At 47.2% G+C, this 23,676-nt stretch overlaps 2 protein-coding genes and 1 long non-coding RNA gene across 3 annotated transcripts in view; 2 read left to right on the top strand and 1 right to left on the bottom strand.

Moving 5' to 3' along the window:
* LOC133282523 (uncharacterized) overlaps window positions 1-23,676 on the bottom strand; it is a 471,436-nt gene that overhangs the window by 80,792 nt on the left and 366,968 nt on the right. The gene's annotated exons all lie outside the window — the stretch shown is intronic.
* On the top strand, window positions 8,802-9,761 carry LOC133282539 (olfactory receptor 8U3-like). The gene has a single exon (XM_061478548.1). The coding sequence runs from the start codon at window positions 8,802-8,804 to the stop codon at window positions 9,759-9,761; it is 960 nt and encodes a 319-aa protein (XP_061334532.1).
* On the top strand, window positions 13,599-14,558 carry LOC133282538 (olfactory receptor 8U3-like). Its single transcript, XM_061478547.1, has one exon. The coding sequence runs from the start codon at window positions 13,599-13,601 to the stop codon at window positions 14,556-14,558; it is 960 nt and encodes a 319-aa protein (XP_061334531.1).

The raw sequence follows: 23,676 nt of genomic DNA, 5'->3' as shown, positions 1-23,676 counted from the left end.
CTAGCTAGCTAGGACAGTGACAGCAAAGTCCACAGGTCGTAGGTTTTGTAAGAGTGTCCTTCTCTTTGATGGAAGACCATACAAGGCTAGGCAAGCTCCATCAGCCGGGGTTTGAAGACAGGAGTTTTCCTTCTCCTATGAGGAAAGCCTGTCTTCACTAATGAAGATTCGGAAAGACCTTTATCCATGCATTCTGAGCAAGACTGTCATCTCCTGGGTCAATCACAAGCGACCAATGACGCATCTAGGCAGGTTCTTAGAGGCGTTGTCATAAGCCCGCAGATGGTAGCCTCGCACCAGTGGCTCCTCAGACAAGTGCACGCACCAAGGGTATGAACCTGTGGTTCCTCTCGTACTGAGCAGGATTACTATTGCAACAACACACCATCAGTAGTGTAAAACTAACCTGTCTCACGATGGTCTAATCCCAGCTCATGCTCCCTATTAGTGGGTCGGCTCTTCCTATCATTGTGAAGCAGAATTCACCCATACCAGGTAGACAACAGAGGTCCTGCCCTGGAAGTCTAATATCATACTTGGTAAAGGAAAATTAAATAATGACCAGAGAAAAATACTGGGAAATAAGTTCCCCTTTCTACTCTATTTCTATCCCTGAGAAGAATAACTCCATTTTTACCCATGCAGGGACGTGGTCTGGATGGAGAGATACTGCCAGAGCAGTGAGCACTGGCTGCGCTGTTGGGGGCAGAAGGTGATGGTTTCTACTCTGCAGGAGCATAGGGACTGCCACAGGGGTTTGTTTCCTTAATCTCTTTAAACAGAGACAAAGGAGAACACCACAGTGTGTAGGGACCATCCCACAGTACCTGAGCGAGAGAAGTAGAGCAAGGACACAGAACAATGTCAACTGCAGCCAAGACTCCAGAGCATCAGGAAAGTTGGTGATGGTGAAGCAGATACAAGGCCAAGCCAAGTCAATCCCCTGGTCAGAATCCTGTCTAGCAACTGCTAAAAAGACCCTTGAGGAAACTTAGATCAGAAAATGGATGACCTGGGGAATTACAGACCAGTCAGTTTGAGCGGGGGGGGGGGGGGGGGGGGGGGGGAGATCAGCGTCCAGGAACCTCAACTCAGAGCGACAAGAGCCACCGAGGGAGCCTCAAGTCCTCGACAGGACCTGCCCAGCAGCCGGCAGCTCAGCTGACGTGAGCAGCTGACTCACAGGGGGCGGAGCCTGAAGCAGCGGCACCAGCCTTGACTGGTTAAAAACCTGCCCCAGGGAGCGCGAGCAAACAGGAGCGTGACGAACAGAGCGGGTCGAGGCAGTTCGCGCGGGCAGGTGAGCAGGATGGTGAGCACTCATCGTATGAGCAGGGCCCGGTCAGGGAGCTCTGCTCTGGCTGCCCCGGCGGTGGCAGCGTAGGCACCCAGACAGGGCCGATGAGAGGGGAGGCTGCAGCGCAGAGCTCAGGGGGTAGAGACTGTCTGCACTGGTCTTGTGAGGGAATGGTGCACAATGGGCTGGGCGGCACTAGGTGCTCCCTGGTGGAGGTCCTCCTGCAGCAGGTGGCTGAGCTGGGGGATGTTGTTAATAGGCTGCGAGATGTCAGGGAATCGGAGAGGAAGCAGGAATGCTTGCTCCCAGCCCAAACTGTGCAGGGGCCTCAAGCTTCACCTCTAGGTCATGAAGGCAAGAAGGAGGCCGTTAATCTGGGAAGCTGGGAATTAGTGACAAAAAAAAACAACAAATAAAGTAGGAAAAGGACAATCAAAAGCAAGGGGCTTCCCCCTAAATCTGTTGTCCCCAGGCAGAACTGCTTTGCTGTCCTGCAGGGGGCTAATGAGAAAGAAACAGCCGGCTGATGCCCTGGTAAAGAAGATCTCTACTGGTGCTGCCAGGAAAAAGTGGTGGGTCATAGTAGTAGGGGACTCTACACTGAAAGGGACAGAAACACTCGTCTTCGGCCTGACCCTGTCTCAAGGGAGGTGTGTTGCCTACCAGGGGCATGGATCAGGGATGTGACAGAGAGGCTGCCTGCTCTAGTAAGTCCCATGGACTATTAACCACTTCTGGTGATACATGTGGGTGCTAGGGACATAGATAGTAGTAGCCTGGGGAACATAAAGAAGGACTACAGAGCCCTGGGAGAGGTAGTTAGGGGCTCTGGAGCTCAGGTGGTCTTTTCATCAATTCTCCAGGGTACAGGGGAGGACCTAAAAAAAGCCAGGAGGATTAGCCAGGTTAATAACTGGTTAAAAGGGTGGTGCCATGGTCAGGGGTTTGGGTGTCTTGAACATGGGACCCAAGTTTGTAGGCCAGGTCTAGTGGGGGCTGGTGGAGCTTGCCTGATGGTAAGGAAGGGAAACAGCAGTTTTGGTAAGAGGCTTGCCAGACTGGTCAAGGAGGCTTTAAACTAGATGTGTTGGGGGAGGGGGCATCATTCCATCCCAACACACCCAGTCAGTGTCCAGCACCTATAATAAATGCTCGGAGCAGTGTAGAGATATCCCAGCTGCTCCAGCTAATGAGCCGGCTTCAGTTGGAGCTCGGCTCAGATGCCTCTATACAAATGCCTGTAGCATGGGGAACAAACAAGAGGAATTAGAGATGTGTGCATGTCTAGGGGGGTATGATATAATGGGAATCACAGAAACATGGTGGGATGGCTCCTATGACTGGAGTGTTGGGATGGAAGGTTACAGGCTCTTTAGAAAAGACAGGCCTGGCAGGCGGGGAGGGGGCATTGCCTTTTATGTTAGGGATAGGCTGGAGAGTATGGAACTGTGTCTGGGGGCAGGTGAGCAGTCCACAGAGAGTTGTGGGTCAGGGTTAAAGGGAATATAGCTATGGGAGACATTACTGTAGGGATCTGTTATAGACCGCCTGATCAAGGAGAACCTGCGGATGAAGCACTCTATAGGCAGATAGGAAAAGCCTCACGCTTGCAGGCCCTTGTTCTCATGGGTGAACATGCTTAGTAAGGTTCCATGGGATACAGCCCTAGAGGGCAGACGGGCCCAAGACTGTTGGTTGATATTCAAGGATCACCTGCTGCAAGCTCAGGAGTGTTGCATCCCAACCAGAAGGAAGTGCAGCAGGAGGGCCAGGAGACCTCCTTGGATGGATAAGGAGCTCCTGAGGAAAACTGAAATGAAAAAAGAGGCTTATAATAAGTGGAAACAAGGACAGGTGGCATGGGAAAAGTATAGGGATATTGTCCGGGAAGCTAGGGACCAAGTTAGAATTAAACTTAGCTAGAGGTATTAAAGATAACAGGAAGGGATTCTACAGGTACATAGCAAATAAAAAACAGACTACGGAGAATGTAGCCCCCCTCAGGAAGCTCTCGGGAGAATTGGCTATACAGGATTTGGAGAAGGCTGAGGTTCTAAATGACTTCTTTGCCTCGGTCTTCACTGGCAAAGGCTCTGACCACACCACCCAAGTCTTGGAAGGCAGATGCAGGGACTGTGAGAATGAAGACCTTGCGCCCACTGTAGGAGAGGAACTGGTTCGAGACCATCTTAAAAATCTGAACGTGCACAAGTCCATGGGTCCTGATGAGATCCATCTGAGGGTCCTGAAGGAGCTGGCGAATGAAGTTGAAAGTCGCTGGCCGTCATATTTGGGAAATCATGGCAGTCAGGTGAAGTTCCCGATGACTGGAAAAAGGGAAATATAACCCCCATTTTCAAGAAGGGGAAAATGGATGACCCGGGGGATTACAGACCAGTCAGTCTCACCTCTGTGCCTGGCAACATCTTGGATCAGGTTCTCCTGGAAGGCATGCTAAGGCACATGAAAATCAACAAGGTGCTTGGTGACAGCCAGCATTGCTTCACTAAGGGGAAATCCTGCCTGACCAATGTGGTGGCCTTCTATGATGGCGCTACAGAACTGATGGACAGGGGTAGAGCAGTTGATGTCATCTACCTGGACTTGTGCAAAGCGTTTGACACTGTCCCACACGACATCCTTGTCTCCAAATTGGAGAGACATCAATTTGATGGATGGACCACTCGGTGGATAAAGAACTGGCTAGATGGCCGCACACAAAGAGTTGTTGTCAATGGCTCAATGTCTGGCTGGAGACCAGTAACGAGTGGTGTCCCTCAGGGATCGGTGTTGGGACCGGTCTTGTTTAACATCTTTGTCGCTGACATGGACAGTGGGATTGAGTGTGCCCTCAGCAAGTTTGCCCATGACACCGAGCTGTGTGGTTCGGTTGATACCCTGGAGGGAAGGAATGCCATCCAGAGGGACCTTGACACGCTTGTGAGGTGGGCTGATGCCAACCCCGTGAGGTTTAACCATGCCAAGTGCAAGGTCCTACACCTGGGTGGGAGCAGTCCCAGGCACAGCTACAGGTTGGGCAGAGAAGAGATTCAAAGCAGCCCTGTGGAGAAGGACTTGGGGGTGCTGATGAGAAAATGAACATGAGCCAGCTTCAGTGTGCGCTTGCAGCCCAGAAAGCCAACCGTATCCTGGGCTGCATTCAAAGGAGCATGACCAGCAGGTCGAAGGAGGTGATCCTGCCCCTCTACTCTGCTCTTGTGAGACCTCACCTGGAGCATTGTGTGCAGTTCTGGTGTCCTCAACATAAAAAGGACATGGAACTGTTGGAACAAGTCCAGAGGAGGGCCACGAGGATGATCAGGGGACTGGAGCACCTCCCGTATGAAGACAGGCTGAGGAAGTTGGGGCTGTTCAGCCTGGAGAAGAGACCTCATAGCAGCCATCCAGTATCTGAAGGGGGTCTATAGGGATGCTGGGGAGGGACTCTTCATTAGGGACTGTAGTGACAGGGCAAGGGGTAACGGGTTAAAACTGAAACAGGGGAAGTTTAGGTTGGATATAAGAAGGAAATTCTTTCCTGTTAGGGTGGTGAGGCATTGGAATGGGTTGCCCAGGGAGGTTGTGAATGCTCCATCCCTGGCAGTGTTCAAGGCCAGGTTGGACGAGGCCTTGGGTGATATGATTTAGCGTAAGGTGTCCCTGCCCACAGCAGGGGCGCTGGAACTAGATGATCTTAAGGTCCCTTCCAACCCTAACAATTCTATGATTCTATTATTTCCATGGTTTTCCCCACTCAAGGTCAGGAAGGTGTTGGCAGGCTGCTCCTCACAACTCTGAGACTAAGAAATGAACTGGACATCATGTTCTGTAGGTAATAGAATGCTGTTGGCTGTATTTGAGGGGATTCATAGAATCCCAGCCTGGTTTGGCTTGGAAGGGATTTTAAAGCTCATCCAGGTCCAATCCCAACACCTTCCACTGGAGCAGCTTGCTCCAAGCCCCTATGTCCAACCTTGCCTTAAGCACTGCCAGGGATGGGGCAGCCACAACTTCTCTGGGCACCCTGTGCCAGCGCATCAGCACCCTCACAGGGAAGAGCTTCTGCCTAAGAGCTCATCTCAGTCTCCCCTCTGACAGGTTAAAGCCTTCATGGGGATTACGGGGAACCTCCTTCTACAGCCAAACATGAAAGGAAAGTGCATGTCACACAGATTCCCACCAGAGATCATCTGGAACCCCTGGCAGTGCACACTGGGAGCAAACCCCCACAGTCTGGGCATCATTTTGGGTTCCAATTCTTTCCAGAGCCACATGCTCCCCTTTCCTTCTCTCTCCAGCAGTAAAACCATTCACAGGAGCCGCAGGACACTGTGCGATGTTGCAGATGAGCATCCGCCATCCTCCTCCTGCTGTCAGCTCTGCCACTCTCACCTCCTCATCTCCCTGCTCAATACCAGCCCTGCAGCCACAGCAGGAGATGGATGGGGCTGAGCCTGCTCCGCAGGGCATGGGATATGTGTATGGATGTGGTGGACATAGGGGGGTGTGCACGGATATGGTCCCTCCTTGCTTTGCATCAGTCCTGGTCCCAAATCCTCACACTGCTCACACTGCCCTCGTGGCCACCCTGCAGGACATGGGGGGCAGAGGCTCTCCTCTCCGCTATGATGGACATAAGAAGGATTTAAGCACTGATCCCTAAGAAGTTAAAGCTGAGTCCCAGTTTGGATCCAGCTGCATGCAGAGCAGGGATGGATTTCAGCCCTTGCCCTGTGCCTCCATCACCAGGGCACCAGGAGGGGCAGAAGCCATCAGCAACCCTATGAGAATGTCTCCCATTTCCTGCAGAGTGCCAGCATCCTTCATCCTGCCCCATGGTGTGCAGTGAGGTGCTGGAGTTTGCAGTTTGAAAGAATGCAGGTTTTAAGTCTTAATGCAGGTTTTAAACTATCACCTGGAGATGCTGACAGCTTTGGAAGATATTTTTGACAGGCTAGCAAGGAGCCAGGTAATAATGTTAAGTGTAGATCAGAAAAGACCAAGACATAGGGGAAAAAAATAACCACTAAGGGCAATAAAAGAGTGTAGATAAATCAGATTGTCTGTGGTCTTGTTGCACAAACAAGTCATAGGAAGAAAGTAAGACCTAGAAATGGTTCCAAACCAAGCCTGGAAGCCTAAGGAAGAGGCTGGGGAAGGCAAAGTGCTTGGTAAAAGTGAAGCTCTGGTGTCCTCTGTCACAAAACCAGCAGATAAACATCATACCAAAGATACTTCCAAACCAAAGTGTTGCCAATGTACTGAAGACTGAAAGTCTAATGTTATACCTGGTAAAGGAAAAGGCACTAAGGAAAAGATAACAACACTTGAATGTAAGGATCAATTTGTTTCTCTGCTTTTCACCACTGAAAAACTACCTCCTAATTTGCTCATGTAGGACATGTTCTGGATGGAAAATGACTGTCAGAGCAGTGAGCTCTGGCTGGGCTGTCAGGTGCAGAGGGTGATGGGTTCTACTGTGCAGGAGCCTGGGGTCTGCCACAGGGGTTTGTCTCCTTTATCTGTCTAAACAGAACCAAAGGAGAACACCCTGGTGTGCAGGGACCATCTCACGGTACCTGAGCAAGAGAAGCAGGGCAGGAACAGAGACATGGACCAAGTTCAACCAAAGCTCCAGAGCATCAGGAAAGCTGGTGATGAGGAGGCAGATTCAAGACCAAACCAAGTCAGGTCGAGTTAATCCCTTGTTCAGGATCAGGTGAAAAAATTGCAAGGAAGATATATGAGAAATCCTAGATGGCCACCAAAAGACTGCATAGGTGTGCTGAACTCCTACTAAACTGGAAACCAGAACTGCTCTAGTAAAGCTCAATCTGCCTGTTCTGAGCTTAAATAGAGATGAGGGAACAACAGGAAGAGGGTGGGGTTGGAGCCCAGCTGAGGCTGGTGAGGGGGATAAAGGCCTATTAGGTCACAATGGGACAATTCCTCCCTGCATCAAAATGCCTGTTTTTCACCCTTGAATACAGTGGAAGTCCAGAGGCACCTGCTCAGCTGTTGGACATCCAGGCACTACAGGTGGGTAACCCCATTTGGGCTGGAAAACTGGGTTCACCCTCCACAGAGGAGCATCAGCAGCTCCAGAGATGGAGTCACTTGCTCTTCATGTCCCTTTTGAGAACTGTGTGCGAGATCTGGAATGTCTCTAAACCCATTTTCATTGTGTCAGTATGTTCAGACCAAAACATTTGCATGGTCCACAAGTGTGTAGGAAGCATCCTATGAGCTGCCTGTAACTGCTGCTGTGCAGCTGTTCTCAGGGACGGCTCATACACTCCACATCCCTCAGATGCCCAAGCACCACAATGCATTTCAGAGGTGATTTCACACCCTTTGCTTTTCCTTCTTTTTGTTTTTCTCTGGCAAAACATGAGCAGCCCTGGAGGCTTCCTCCCAGGAGAGCACAGGCAACTGTATTTACAGCCTAAGCACCACAAGCTGGGCTCTTGGAGTCTGGCAGGAGCTCACCTCTCTTCACATCAGGTGCTTAACAGAGCTGATGCTGGCACATAGATGTTCTTGCTGCGTTGGGGATAAATCCTTGGCTCCAATCACTCGGTGGCAGAGGGAAGGCACAAGAGGTAACACCAACACAAAGCAGAGCCTCGCCTGCACTGAGGCAGTGGGCTTGTGTCTGCATGTTCTTGCATCCTCTTTGGTAAAGCTGTGTCAGAAAACAGCCTTACCAATGTGGGTTTTCTTTATAAGAAGAGGGAGTAATGTCTGATGCAGGTTGTGTTTCCTTTGCATAGGCAGCTAAAGCAGATGCACTAATTTGTTCAAGTGTTAAATGAGGAGGAATCTTACTTTGTTATAAAGAAATAAAAATTTCAGATTGACAACAGAATATAATCACTAACAAATCAGAATTTGGAATCAGCGTGTTTTAAATATCAACTCTGTTTTTAAGGAAGCAAATTAGTGCCCATGGGTTTAGGATGGTTTATTGTCCATTTAACCAATGTTAATGTTATCTGTTGTTAATGATCTCAAATAGTTTGATAAATGTGATTTGGTGACATGAATGATAATTAGAAGTCAAGGCAATACACCTAGAGGACATTAATGTCTAAAATAGGATTTCACTGGGACTGGGACTTTCTCTTGCTCCAGGTTTACATTCACTGCTACGAGGTCCCTGTGAGGTGTCTTCCAGCACAAATTGCTGCCAAACCGAAAGTGAATAAAGATCTGATTCTTTCAGCATACCTGAAAACACACGTGTTTGAATAAATCCATAGTTTTATGTTATCCCAGCAACAAGTGCCATTTGTTGCTTCTACGTGCTCCCTGTCCTATTGAAAGTACCACAAGTGAAAAACATATATATAATGTGGGATAGAAAATACAGTAAACTATATTAATTCCACCAAAATGTCAAAGTTAAACTAGTGACTGAGTGTAGTTAGATCCACTCCTGAATATCTCTTTTTAATCAGTGTGATGTTTTAATTCCTTTTGTCTCAGCAGGTAACACCTGGTCATGGGAGGAAATCACACACAGACTGAATTCATCCTGTTGGGAATTACAGACAGCCCATATGCACAGACTCCTCTTTTTCTCTTGTTTCTATTGATTTACATTGTCACTCTGGTGGGAAACTTCAGCATTATCACATTGGTTCGGGTTTCTCCCAGCCTCCACACCCCCATGTACTTCTTCCTCACCCATTTTGCCTTCACTGACATCTGCTATTCCACAGTCATCTCCCCCAGGATGCTGGCAGACCTGTTATCAGAGGACAAAACCATTTCTTTTACCGGCTGCATGATGCAGTTCCTCAGCTTCACTTTCTTTGGCAGTGCTGAGTGTCACCTCCTGGCCATGATGGCCTATGACCGGCACGTTGCTATCTGCCAGCCCCTGCTTTATGTGACCATCATCTCCAGCCGTGTCTGCTGGCAGCTGGTAGCATCATCCTACCTATTTGCCTTCCTCAGTGCCACCATCTACACATGGTGTGTGTTTGGAGGTTCCCTCTGTGGTCCCAACTGCATCAACCACTTCTTCTGCGACATCATCCCTGTGCTAAAGCTCATGTGCTCTGACACCCACATCAGTGAGATGGTCATCTTTGCCCTCATCACCATCAATGCGGTGTGTGCAAGTGCGGTCATTTTTCTCTCCTACATCTCTATCATCCGCACCGTGCTGAGGATGGGCTCAGCACAGAGCAGGGCCAGAGCCTCCCACACCTGTGCCTCCCATTTGACTGCTGTTGCCTTATTCTTTGGGACAGCATTCTTCATGTACCTACAACGTCCATCTAGCCACAGGACCCTGGATAAGTTGGCCTCCATCTTCTACTCCGTGGTTACCCCCATGCTCAACCCCTTCATCTACAGCCTGAGGAACAAGGAGGTGAAGCTGGCTCTGGTGAGGTGCGGGAGAAGGTTCTTAAATGGCTGGCAACATAGAAGAGTTCTGTCATCTAGGACATGAACAGCTCATCCTAACTGAAGAAGACTGCGATGCACTAAAACAACGATATTTTCCACTAACCCTCATGACTTTATTTACGTTCTTCCACAATTCCTGCTCAGAAGCCAGTGACAGTATTGAATGAGAAAGAGACCCAGCCATCACATCTTCCTTGGAAGGAAATCATTAGGAGGGGAACCTCAAACTTCAATTCACTTTGCAGGCACCATCCTGGAGGTAGAAATTACCTTCAATTATCCCAGGCCTCTTTCCCTCACAGGAAACACCAATCAGCTTTACTGAGTTACAACTTTTGTCACTGAAAAAGTTGTCTTTTTCTTGCATGATTCTTGACCTTGTCCTTCAGCTCCAATAAAATTCCTCCCTCTTACCTGCGAGTTCTTTACCTGCTGCTGGGGTGGGAGGGAAGAGGCAGTGTAGTTTTACATTTGCTTGCTGAAAAAGAGTCAGAGAAAAGGTTCCAAAAGATTCATTGCATTTGTTTGTGCCTTTCAAAGAGAAGAAGCGGGTGGGAGTCCAGGTCTCAAGATGCGCCTTTGAATATGAATTCCTCCCCAGGCTGCAGCTTCACAATAAATTTCACTTCAAAGAAGAAATTTTAGACAATATAATTCAAATCAATGGATCCTCCCATTCAATTTAAGTGGAGTTTTACATTCATTTGCAGTGCTCTTTACTTAAATGGTGAGATAAATGGAATTCCAGGTAGAGATCTGCACCCACATCCCATGTCTATGCCCAGTTTGTTCTAATGCATACCAGGAAAATCAAATGGTGTATTTCACTTACCAATGAAGCCTGTGGCACATTTCCATAGATGAAAGGCAATCCTGAACACAGAATCGATGGTAACTTAGAGCTGTCTGGGTCTGAAAGAAGCCAAAACGCACTGATGTCGGAGAATGTATCTTTACTGGTTGTGACTGCACATTAACCTATGTTTAGGAGGTATGTGGGTGATGAACAGTCTCTTTCATGATCTTTAGCTGTGGAAGAGCATTTTGACACAGCTAGTAAGAAGCTCAAAGCTGAATGTCCAGTGTAATTCTAAAGAGACCAAGAGGCAGGGCAAAAACTCTACAGACAATAAGGTAAAGCAGGTAAATCAGACTGTCTGTGGTCTTCTGGCACAAGTCAGCTGTAGAAACAAAGCAAGACTTAGAAATGGTTCAAAACAAAGTCTGGAGGCCTAAGGAATACCGTAGGAAAATAATACACCTTGGTATCAAGTGAAGCTCTGATGTCCTGTCACAAACCCAGCAGATTTCGACAAAGCTACTTCCAAAGCAAAGTGTTATCAAACTACTGAAGAGCATAAGTCAAATATTACCTATGTTAAAGGAGAACGCAGTAAGGACCAGAGAATAATACTTGAATATAAGGAGGGAAGCCCAAGATGGAGATATGTCCTGGGTTCAGCAGTAGCAGTCATGTTTTTCCTTTGTGTTAACTGGTGCAGTGCTGTGTTTTGACTTCCAGCCTGGGAACAGTGTTGGTGAAACCGATGTTTTCAGTTGTTGCTAAGTGATGTTTACCCTGACCAAGGACTCTGTGAGGCTCATGCTCTGCCAGGGAGGAGGGGAAGCTGTGAGGAAGCAGAGATGGGGCGCCTGACCCGGGCTAGCCAGGGAGGTATTCCATACCACAGCACATCATGCCCGGGGTGGGGGGTAACTGGGAGTTACCCGGAAGGACAGGGGCTTCCGGGTGGGACTCGTTTCTTGGCCGGTGGTATCGTATTCTGTTCCCTTGTTATTTTCCCTTATCATTGTTGTAGTTGATAGTAGCGGTGGTGATTTGTGTTGTACATTGGTTGCTGGACTGTTCTTGTCTCAACCCGTAGGAGTTGCACTCTTTCGATCCTCCTCCCTGTTCCTTCGGGAGCGGGGAAGGGGAGAGCCCTGGTGGGGGGGTGGGGGGGGGGGGCCTCGATTGTTGTCAGCCCGGCACCACTCACTGGGAGTGAGTGAACAAGTTGCCTGACTGGGTTTAAACCACGACAAGATAAGACAAGACACCTCAGGCCACATCAATTCCCCTGGTCAGAATCAACTCCAGCAATTGCTATGCAAGTCCATAAACAAGCCTAGGTCACCATCAAAGGATTCCATAAGTGTATACACCATCCACAAAAATCAAAACCACAACTCCTCTAAAAAAGCTCAGCCTCCAGGGAATGAGCTCAAATAGAGACTGGGGGGCAAAAGAGTGGGGATGGAACCCCAGCTGAGGCTGCTCAGGGGAATACAGGCCTGTTAGGTCACAATGGGACAATTCCTCCCTGCCTCAAAATGCCTGTTTTTCACCCTTGAATACAGTGGAAGTCCAGAGGCAGCAGCTCAGCTGTTGGACATCCCGGTACTACATGCGGATAACCTCACTGGAGCTGGAAAACTGGGCTCTCAAGTGTCCACAAAGGGACAGCAGCAGTTCCAGAGATGGAGTCACTTGTGCGTCATGTCCCATTTGGGAACCTTCTGCAAGATCTAGAATATCTCTAAACCCATATTCATTGTGTCAGCAAGTTCAGACCAGAGCCTTTTGCATGGTCCCCAAGTATGTAGGAAGCATCCTATGAGCAGCTCATCACTGCTGCTCTGCAGCTATGCTCAGGTTTGGCTCATCCACACCACGTCTTTCAGATTCCCAAGCACCACAATGCCTTTCAGAGGTGATTTCACACCCTTTGCTTTTCCTTCTCTTTGTTTTCCTCTGGTAAATCATGAGCAGCCCTGGAGGCTTCCTCCCAGGAGAGCACAGGCAACTGTATTTACAGCCCCAGCACCACAAGCTGGGCTCTTGGAGTCTGGCAGGAGCTCCCCTCTCTTCACATCAGGTGCTTAACAGAGCTGATGCTGGCACGTCGATGTTCTCTGCTGCATTGGAGATAAATCCTTGGCTCCCATCACTCGGTGGCAGAAGGAGGGCACAGGAGGTAACAGCAGCACAAAGCAGAGCCTCCCCTACACTGAAGCAGTGGGACTGCTTCTGCATGTTCTCGTATCCCTTTTTTTGGGAGCTATATCAGAAAGTAGCCTTACCAATGTGTGTTTTCTTTATCAGAAGAGGGAGCAATGGCTTATGCAGGTTGTGTTTCTTTTACATAGGCAGCTAAAGCAAGATGAACTGATTTATTCTTGTTTTGTTATAAAGAAATGCAGCATTTCAGATTGTCAGCAGTATGTCATCACTAACAAATCAGCCTTTGGAATCAACCTGTTTTAACATCAAGTACTTTTGAAAGCAAGCAACTTAATGCCATGGGTTTAGGGTGTTTCAGCATGCTGGAGCTCAGAAACTTATAAATTATGTATTTATCCATGGGAATGTTATCTGTTGTGAATGATCTCAAATATTCTGATAAATGTGATCTGGTGACTGGAATGATAACTAAAAGCCGAGGGAAAAATGTCTGGAGGTCATTCATGTGTAAGCTGGGATTTCACTGGGAATGTGACTTTTCCTTGCTTCAGGTTTACGTTTACTCCTATGAGGTTCCTCTGAGGTGTCTTCTAACACAAATTGGTGATTGAAGATCTGATTTTTTCCAAATATAAAGAACAGATATCTGTGAATAAATCCAGAGTTTTAATTGTCCAAGCATAAAAATCTGAAAAATGGTATTTGCTGCTTCAATATGCTCTTTGATCTTTTTGAAATATCTCAACCTAAAACCATGAAGTACATAAAATTGGGGTGAAAAAATGCAGTAATGTATACTAAAATGTAATAGTTTAAACGGTCACTGATTAGAGTTAGCATGGTCCAAATCTGAATCTCCATTTTTGATCAGTTTGATGTTTCTCTTCCTTTTCCCTCAGCAGGTAACACCTGGTCATGGGAGGAAATCACACGCAGACTAAATTCATCCTGTTGGGAATTACAGACAGCCCACGTCTGCAGACCCCTCTTTTTGTCTTTTTTCTATTGATTTACATTGTCACTATTTTGGGGAACGTTGGCATTATCATCTTGGTTCGGGTGTTTTCCAGCCTCCACACCCCCATGTACTTCTTCCTCACCCATTTTGCTTTCACTGACATCTGCTGTTCCACAGTCATCTCCCCGAGGATGCTGGCAGACCTGTTATCAGAGGACAAAACCATTTCTTTCTCTGGCTGCATGATGCAGCTCCTCACCTTTGCCTTCTTTGCTACTATTGAGTGTCACCTCCTCGCCGTGATGGCCTATGACCGGCACGTTGCTATCTGCCAGCCCCTGCTTTATGTGACCATCATCTCCAGCCGTGTCTGCTGGCAGCTGGTAGCATCATCCTACCTATTCGCCTTCCTCACTGCCATCATCTGCACATGGTGTGTGTTCGGAGGTTCCTTCTGCGGTCCCAACCGCATCGACCACTTCTTCTGTGAGCTTTTCCCTGTGCTAAAGCTCGTGTGCTCTGACACGCACAGCAGTGAGATGGTCATCTTTGCCTTCATCACCGTCAATGCAGTGTGTGCAAGTGTGGTCATTCTTCTCTCCTACATCTCTATCATCCGCACCGTGCTGAGGATGTGCTCAGCACAGAGCAGGGCCAGAGCCTTCCACACCTGCGCCTCCCATTTGATGGCTGTTTCCATGTACTTTGGGACAGGATTCTTCATGTACCTACAACCTCCTTCTAGCCACAGGAGTCTGGATAAGGTGGCCTCCATCTTCTATGCTGTGCTCATCCCCATGCTCAACCCCTTCATCTACAGCCTGAGGAACAGGGAGGTGAAGCGGTCTCTGGTGAAATGCGGGAGGAGGTTTTTCAGCCGCTGGCAACATAGAAGACTTCTGTCATCCAGGACATGAACAGTTCATCTCAAGTCAGAAAGCCTATGGGGCACTAAAACAAAGGGATTTTTCCCAATAATCCCAATGATTTGATGTAGATTCTTCCAAACTTCCTGCACAAAACTCAATTACATTTTTAAATGAGATATAGATCCCTCAAATCACATCTTCCTTCCTTGGAAGGAAACCAAGAGGAGAAGAAACCTCATACTTCATTTGTCATCATAGTCAACAGCCTGTAGGAAGAAATTAGCCTGTAGGAAGAAATTACCCTCAATTATCCCAGGCCTCTTTCCCTCACAGGAAACACCAATCACCTTGATACAGTTGTAACTTTTGTCACTGATAAAGATGTCTTCTTCTTGCAAGATTCTTGACCTTGTCCCTCAGCTGCAATCAAATTCCTCCCTCTTACCTGTGAGCTCTTTATTAAAGCTGCTGTGGTGGGAGGGAAGAGGAAGTGTACTTTTATATTTGCTTGCTGAAAAAAGAGTCACAGAAAAGGTTTCAAAAGATTCATTGCTTTTGTTTGTGCCTTTCAAAGAGAAGAAGCTGGTGGGAATCAAGGTCTCAAGCTGCACCTTTGAATGTTAAAGGGAATCCCTCCCCAGGCTGCAGCTTCACAGGAGATTTCATTTAAAGGAAAAAATTGTAGACAATATAATTCATAATGGAGGATGATGAACTGTGCTGAGACCACCCAGTGTTAGGGACATTTTGGGCACATCAAGACCTCCTCCCATTCATTGTAAGTGGTGTTTTACATTCATCTGACATAACCTTTTACCTAAATGGTGAGAGAAATGGAATTCCACTTGGAGATAAGCACCCATATCCCATGTCCATGCCCTGCTCATGCTCAAGCACACCACGAAAACCAAAATGTCTATTTCATATAAGATTTAAGTTTGTAGGAAGCTTCCATAAATGAACGAACAAAGAACTGATGGTAACTGAGAGCTGTCTGGGTCTCAATAAAGCCAAAACACACTGATGGGGAGAATATCTTTCCTTTAGCTGTTGTGAGTGAGAATTAACTTATATTGGGAAAGTATATGGATGGTGAACAGAATTTTTATGTGCTCAGAAAAACAACAGTATGAAAGCATAAACTGTCATAGGTGTGGGGGCAATGTGGCTTCGACCTGCAGTCAATGAAGGAGCCAGAATCTGTATCCTTAAATGCTAAAGGGCTTGGCACCTTTGATATCAGAGAACTTCCTTCAAAACTTTCACCATATCTTGTTTTCTTCCATTTTGTTGGATATTTTGGCTTAGACTATACATATAGAATCATAGAGCCACAGAAAGCCCAGGCTGGGCCTCAAAAGATCCTCTGGTCTGAGCTTCTGTGAAAACAGGAGTCTAAATGAGCAGTGTCATGTGTAGGGCTCATCACTGTCTGATGAATTACCCATTCTGGTGTCCTTATTTCCTCTTGGGTTTAAGAAAGCTTCCAAAGCAGAGACAACTGAAATGGTCAAACATTTACCCAGACTGGATGCTACTTCACTCATAGAGGACTGGATTGCCATAGTCCTGTGTGGAGGAAACTGCTCAGTGAGTTGGCAAGAGAAACCTCAGTTTAACATGCCGGGGAGGCAGCATGGTGAATTCCAGCAACACAAGAAACAGGCTTGAGGTTTTGGAAATACATTTTCTACTGAGAGCATCATCATATGAATTCTGTTTCAATCTTTGCAGAGAAGGGATCTATAAAATGCAGCCACCCCGGCTGTAGACACAAACTTCCCACGTCAAATACATGATGGGGGTCTTCTGCATGAATGGTTCTGATACCTCAAATAGCAAGCACCTTTTTGGCAGGAAGAGCTGGACATGGGTCTGTGCTTCAGGTGCTGTTAGATCAGCCTAAATGTTTTGGAGAAGGATATTGTTTTTTGTGGAGATGATTCAAAACCTGGCCTCTATTGACATGAACATTAAAGATGATATTCATATGACAGCCTTGTTAACCTAACAATTAGTTAGCAATTCTCATCTTTAGATACCATATAGTCCCTTCAGATCATCCAGTCCCAACCCCCTGCCACAGGCAGGGTCACCTTTCGCTAGAGCAGCTTGCTCCAAGCCCCTGTGTCCAACCTGTCCTTGAACACTGCCAGGGATGGAGCACTTACCACTGCTTTGGGTAACCAGAAGTCATGAAGTAACGTGTGTCTGTTCCTGAGCTGTCCCAGTTATTTCTTCACTATGATGTCTGCACCACACAGACATAATTCCATAGTCCTAGACCATTATCCCAGTGAAACATTCACATGAGCATGGGTAGGTGGATCAGACTGGATGAACCATGTCAGGAAGCATAAAGGCATCTGGGACAGAGTTCAGTTGCCTGAACATTGACTATTAACACCCTGGAGATGCCCCTGGGTCTCCCTCTGAGCTTTCAGATGTGGCTCCAGAATGACCCAACCCTTCTGAAGGTTGCAGGATGTACATGTCAAGTGCTTGCCAAGGTCCTGGGCACTTCAGGACAGAGCAAATGGCACCACATTTCTATATAAGGGAGACCAAACCTGACCTGTGGCATTTCATTGCATCTGACTCCTTCCCTGCAACTTAAGTGACAGTTTCCACCACCAGTTATAGGAAAACATGCAAAAAAAGTGGTTTCTTAGTCCTTCAATTATCTTATATTTTTTCCCCCTTTATAAAGTTTTAGTCCAACTGAAAAGACAACTAAATTAACTCTTTCAAGACTGTTGGGAGGAGGGATTAGGAGTTCTGAAGTAGTTTCACATTCTTAAAATTTAGATGAATAAAAGTTGAGTCACTAAATCACAGTTTTGTGTCTCCATCCATGCTCAGTGAAGGTGTGTTTCTGTATCTCTAGTATTTGTTCAGATAAAAAGAGCAGTTTCAAGAGTTCAAGTTTTAACACACACACAGACACACACAGACCTCTCTCCCCTCACTGTGTTTCCATCCCCATCACAGGCTGTGGTCAGGCTGCATGAACTGGGCTCCTTTTAGACTCATTGAATCAACCAGGTTGGAAAAGCCCTTCAAGCTCATCCAGTCCAACCATTCCCAGCCCTGCCAAGGCCACCACTAAGCCATGGCACTGAGGGACACATCTACACAGTGTGTAAACACTTGCAGGGATGATGACTGCAGCCCTGCCCTGGGCAGCCTGTTCCAATGCCTGAGCACCCTTTGGGGCAGGAATTGTTCCTCAGCTCCATCTAAACCTGCCCTGGTGCAGCTTGAGGCAGTTTCCTCTTGTTCTGTCTTTTGGATTAAAACAAACTGAAAATAGGTTTGAGGGGGGCAGCTGATCCAGTTTGACCTCCAGGAGGCCTTCACATCCTGACTGGAATTAGTTTAATCCAGAGAAAGCTATTCTGACATGCATATACAAGTCTTTCTGATGTTCAGACCTGCTCTGGACCACATGCATTCTCACCAGCTGTCCTAGGATGTGATAAAACATCCTTTTATTCCCAACCACCCAAGAAGGGACCTGACTATCTCATAACTAGGCAAGGAATTTTAGATGTCGAGTCAGGTGACCCATGCTTATTCTCCAATCCCAAATTCATAATGGTAGGAAAATCACATTTATGAAAGCCAGTCAGAAATGGAGGATGGAGGTAGTGGACTTCAACATGCCTCAGTTTAACAGTTTAAGAACATTTTTAACAGGTAAAGAACTAAAGAGAGACACAAATAAATCCATCCCTAGGCAACTAATCACAAGAAATTCAATGTATGAAGTGGCCTTGAGGAGGCCCAAAAGTGAAGAGAAATGCAATGAGCTTCCCCAGCTCCCTTTATTAGGGGTCAAAAGCAGGAAGGGACAAAGCACCCCATTAGCAAGAACCACATTATCTGCACATGTCATGAAGACTGGGAAGTGTCTTTAAAGAGAGAGTAGGACCAAGCTTGCATGGGCACAGAAAGCCCTCCAGCAGGCCCAAAATCCAGGCTTTCACAATACAAGCACTCACAGCTGTTCCCATCACAAGTGATGCTGCTCACTTTGCCAAAGCAAGAAGTGGTACCTGGGGACCAAGCGCCCTTCCAGGAGTCATCAGCTTTAACAAGACCTTCTGGGGTTTACCAAGGAAGTTTCCTCATCACCACAAAAGCTTCTCAGAAAACTTGGATGTGACTTCCCTCATTCTTCATAACAAGCCATCAGAGACTAATTAGCTGGGGATAACAAGAAAGAAACTTTCTTCTTTGTTAACAACAAAGTTCACTTCTACAGCTGCCTTGCTTGACAGAGATGGCTCATGGCCAAAGCCAGTGAGTTGGAGGGTCAGTGTGTTGGCATGTTTGTGTATTAAGGACAATTTCATGGGCCTGGATCATAGAATCCCAGCCTGGTTTGTGTTGAAAGGGACCTTAAAGCTCCTCCAGCTCCAGCCCCAACACCTTCCACTGGAGCAGCTTGCTCCAAGCCCCTGTGTCCAACCTGGCCTTGAACCCTGCCAGGGATGGGGCAGACACAGCTTCTCTGGGCACCCTGTGCCAGTGCCTCAGCACCCTCACAGGGAAGATCTTCTGCCTAAGAGCTCATCTCAGTCTCCCCTCTGACAGGTTAAAGCCATTCCCCTTGGCCTGTTCCTGCAGGCACCTGTCCTAAGCCCCTCTCCATGTTTCCTGAAACCCCTTTAGGCACAGGTTTATTGGGAAAAGTTCCTTTCTTATGGCTCTAAAAAGAGCCAACCAACACTAGTATCTTCTAGGCAAAAATTTCCTATCCATCTATGCAGAATTTAACCCCCTCGTCAGGAAGTTAATATCTGCTATTAGCAACCTTTCTAAAAGCAAACACACAGCCAGGACACTGCCGACATCCATTTTGCTTTCCTATTCTGTCCAGGAAGTGATTTATGCATGCTGAGCTTTGAGGCTCTACTGCATTAGACATTATTAACCAACAGAAATGATTGAGGACAGGTTGGATGGTGATTGCAGCAACCTGCTCTACTGGAAGGTGTTTCTGCCTGTGGCAGGGGGCTGGAACTGGGTGAGCTTTAAGCTCCCTTGCAACCCAAACCATTCCATGGTTGTATGAAAAGCTGCTTTCACCTCCTCACTTTTGAGTGGGGTTCCTGAAGGACCCCAACACATCAGCACAGTGAGCTGATGTTTCCCATTAGACTTAAACTTACTCTTCAGGCTATGGCCTCTGTCTGCTCTGAACACAACCCACATTGTAGCTGTGTCTGCCCAGCACCCTTCACTGCAAGTGGAGAGAACCATCTACTTTTTCCAGAAGAAATCCCTGATATGGATGTTTAAAATAGATCCAAGCTGAATCAAAGACCCCAGATGCATCCTTGTCTCCATAAGGGGAACCTTCTGTGACTAATTCAGATGTGAAAGCCTACAGTTAGATAAGATGACTCCTTGGACCAATGTGACTCAACCCCCAAACCCTGGAATGAGAAATCATGAGTAAGCTGCAGCTGGGATGGAAAATAAGCTTTGCCTGGATGGACAGATATAAGTTAATGAAGAAGTGATAGAGTAGTTCTGGACAACACAGAGTCTTTGAGCCATGAAATAGGTTGGACATGTCTGGATACAACATATGGCCAGAAGCATGGAGCATCTGTGTCGTCAGCTCCAGATGATATCCAAGGAAAAGACAAGCCTGCTCAGACAGTGCCTTGAAAGGCTGTTCCCGAAACAAGTCGGGTGACTGCTTATCACAGGGGATGAAGTTCCGCTGTGCTCCTAGGTCAGCATGCTGGCAGCTTTCCATGGTGCAGGACAATCCAGAAGAGCAAAATGCCCAGCTACCTCCTACGGAGGAAATAAGTACATTTCCTATGAGGAAAGAAGTAGATGGGCACATGAAGCTGAGAGCTGGTCTTCATAAGGTTCCCCACCACCATGGTGATGGAGATGAGTAAAAGAGTTCCAAAGAGCAGCTTCTACACGTTGGGAAGCCCAAGAGGACAAACGTGGTCACACTCACGTGCTTTCCTCCAGCCACTCTCTTGGCAGCAGGAGACAAAGAAACATGGGAAGAGGTTAAATCACTTCTCCCAGCTCACAGGAACACACAGGGCATGAGGTTAATGCAGGATTTGGGGTTTCCTTTAGGACTGCACCCAATTCCTGGGAGATAAAACCATGATGATTGAAGGTCCTAAATAATATATTAAAAATAATACCTTGATAAAATAATAGGCAATAGTTCCTATATGGAAAAAAATAATCTTAAAGCTTAAATCCTAAAGCTGTGGCTGCTCTGTTATGGAAAGAATTGCTCCCGCAAAACATAAGCATCTTCCCATAAGCATCCAAATTCTTTTTAACAAGGAGGCTTGTTTGGGATGATTTCTTTGCTGTCTGTGGGAGTTGTTCTTATTTAAGGACAAGTAAATACAATAATATCATGCCTTAATCTGCCACAAGAATTAGTGTTGCATTAAATAGATAAGAAATCGAATTGGATTGATTTTCTGACTCTGTAGTGATGTTTGAGTCAATTAAAGTGAGACCAGAATCCCTGAATGCAATTCCATGTACTTGTAGCTTCAAGGGAAAAACCAGCCCCTTCTCATCTGAATTATTCTTGCATATATTTCTTCCTCTGTTCTTCCTTATATTTAAAGAACATGTGTGTATATATAGATGTACACAAGATGACTGCTGTTCATGTTAACCTGAAATACGGAGGCCTTAAAAAGATGAGATGACCTTCAAATAAACATGTTGCCTGTTGAGAAATGAGCATTCCTCCTCCTTCCCCTACCACTTCACTCTTTCCATCAGCCCCTTTTCAAGCAAGATGACCATTTCTTCAGCACAATTCATCTTCTCCCTCCACCCTTCCCAAAGTAGCTTTTACTTCCCCATTCCCCAGCCTGTGCTCAGATGTTCATTGCACAAGGTCCCTTGACTCACCACCAGTGCTCTTCTCATGTTGCTGGTGGGTGCCTTTGCTGCAAGGGCACATTGATGGCTCATTTCAACACAGTGGACACCACAAGAGCCTTGTCCCTCTCTGATAAGGTGCTCTCCAGCCTGTCTTAGTGCTTAGAGCAAGTCCTCCTCATAGGCAGGACTCAGCATTTTCTCTTTTTGAAGTCTGTCTGATTCCACCTGCCCATTTTGGACCCAAAACTGGCCTTTGAAACAACATTTTGCATTATATGCCTCGAAATTTAAATAACCTCAGGGTGGCTTTTTACTGCTTGCAAAAGGAGGAAATGACACCAAGACTGGGACTTGTTCCTTGTAGAAAAAAGCAGCTGACAGCAGACAGGGCTTTAACACCTTTAAATGGGTTCAGAAGATCCAGCAGAACTTGTCTACACCCACCTCAGGCAGGAGGATGAAGACAGTTGCTGTTTCCCATTGCTAAGGGCTCACACACTCAATGGCCATTTCCTCATTGTCCTGGGTTCATCAGTAGCTGTCATTTTTTCCCCTTCCTGGTAGCTGGTGCAGTGCAGTGTTTTGACTTTCGGCCTGGGAACAGAGCTGATAACAAGGATGTTTTGGTTTGGCCAAGGACTTTGTGAGCCTCATGCTCTGCCAGGGAGGAAGGGAAGCCAGGAGGAAGCAGAGACAGGACACCTGACCCAAACTGACCAAAGAGGTATTCCATACCACAGCACGTCATGCCCAGGATGTAACTGGGAGTGAGCCGGAAGGGCTGGGAAACTGCAGGGTTGGAGGAGGTATTGGTCAGAGCTTGGTCGGGCCTGGGGGGTGAGTTATCGGTTGGTTGGTGGTGAGGTGTTGTATTCTCTTCCCTTGTTATTTCCTTTATCATTATTATCATTGGTGGTAGCAGTAGTGATCTGTGTTATACCTCAGTTACTAAACTGTTCTTATCTCAACCCGTGGGAGTTGCATTCTTTTTGACTCTCCTCTCCATCCCTCCGGGAGCAGGGGGAGGGAAAGAAGTGGGGGGAAGTGAGTGAACGAGTTGCCTGACTGGGTTTAAACCACAACACTCATCCTCATTCTCCTCCTTCCCCTTGTGTAGTACTTACATAGGTAAGTTGCAGATACATAAAGAGTAGACATCTCAAACACACACCTTGCATCTAATACCACTGAAACCAGCCGTTCTCAATACCACAGCTTGTCTAAACAAAGGGCAAAACATCACCCATCCCACATCAAATACCCACATCTTATCACACACAGAAGCATGCCAGAAGCCAGCCTCCTCATTGCCTGCTCATCATGACCCACCAGGAAGATGCATTGCAATGCTGGCTGCTGCTTCTGCTTCCTACGAAATGTGGTGTTTGCTCTGGCTCCTGGTCAGATGATAACCCCATTGAAGGCAGTGGCAGCCCTTAGACACAGCAAACCACTGGCTTCCTTAAACACACACAACAAGGAGCAAAAAGCTTTGGGGTTTGATAGCAGCAGCTCCAATGTGAAGCCACAATGAGCAGAGTGATAGGGTTGTAGCCACAGACTTGTGTTTTTAAGACACTAAGAGCTCATGTTCCTATTTAAACACTTGGTGATGGTGAAGGAGAGAGCAGCTGGACATAAAGTCATTGAATATTGTTGTAGAAGGTACCAGAGAGACCTTATTGTGGCCTTTCAATAACTTAAGAGGGGCTACAAGAAATCTGGAGAGGGGCTTTGAACAAGGGACTGTAGGGAGAGGCCAAGGGGAATGGCTTTAACCTGCCAGAGGGGAGACTGAGATGAGCTCTTGGGCAGAAGCTCTTCCCTGGGAGGGTGCTGAATCACTGGCACATGGTGCCCAGGGAAGCTGTGGCTGCCCCATCCCTGGCAGTGTTCAAGGGCAGGTTGGACACAGGGGCTTGGAGCAAGCTGCTCCAGTGGAAGGGGTCCCTGCCTGTGGCAGGGGTTGGAGCTGGATGAGCTTTAAGGTCCCTTCCAACACAAACCAGGCTGGGATTCTGTGATGGGCTTGGGAGCATCCATCAGAGCCACCAGCGACAGGGGCAACCCTAAAGCACCCTTCAGAAGGGCCCTTTTCCCCTGGTGCTGCCCATTTCAGTCCTTTACCACACTCCTCACTGTTCCTCCCCATCTCCTTCATTCCACTTTTGGGCACCGCTCCCTCAGGCTCTCTCCTTTGTCTCTTGTGCTTCCAGCACAATGGATGGAAGAAGGTGAATGTCATCATCAGGGAGAGCACAAGGACTGG

The sequence above is a fragment of the Pezoporus flaviventris genome, unplaced genomic scaffold (genome assembly GCF_033815535.1).
Source record: "Pezoporus flaviventris isolate CSIRO_AGI_PZ_B2104156 unplaced genomic scaffold, CSIRO_AGI_Pfla_v1 ptg000127l, whole genome shotgun sequence".
NCBI classification, from domain to species: Eukaryota; Metazoa; Chordata; class Aves; order Psittaciformes; family Psittacidae; genus Pezoporus; species Pezoporus flaviventris.
Note: the sequence above shows the minus strand (reverse complement) of the source record. Positions and strands in the feature narration are given on the sequence as shown.

What these genes read in the sequence shown, in the direction of transcription:
- LOC133282539 (XM_061478548.1), top strand. Translation starts at nt 8,802, where the DNA reads ATGGGAGGAAATCACACACAGACTGAATTCATCCTGTTGGGAATTACA.
- LOC133282538 (XM_061478547.1), top strand. Translation starts at nt 13,599, where the DNA reads ATGGGAGGAAATCACACGCAGACTAAATTCATCCTGTTGGGAATTACA.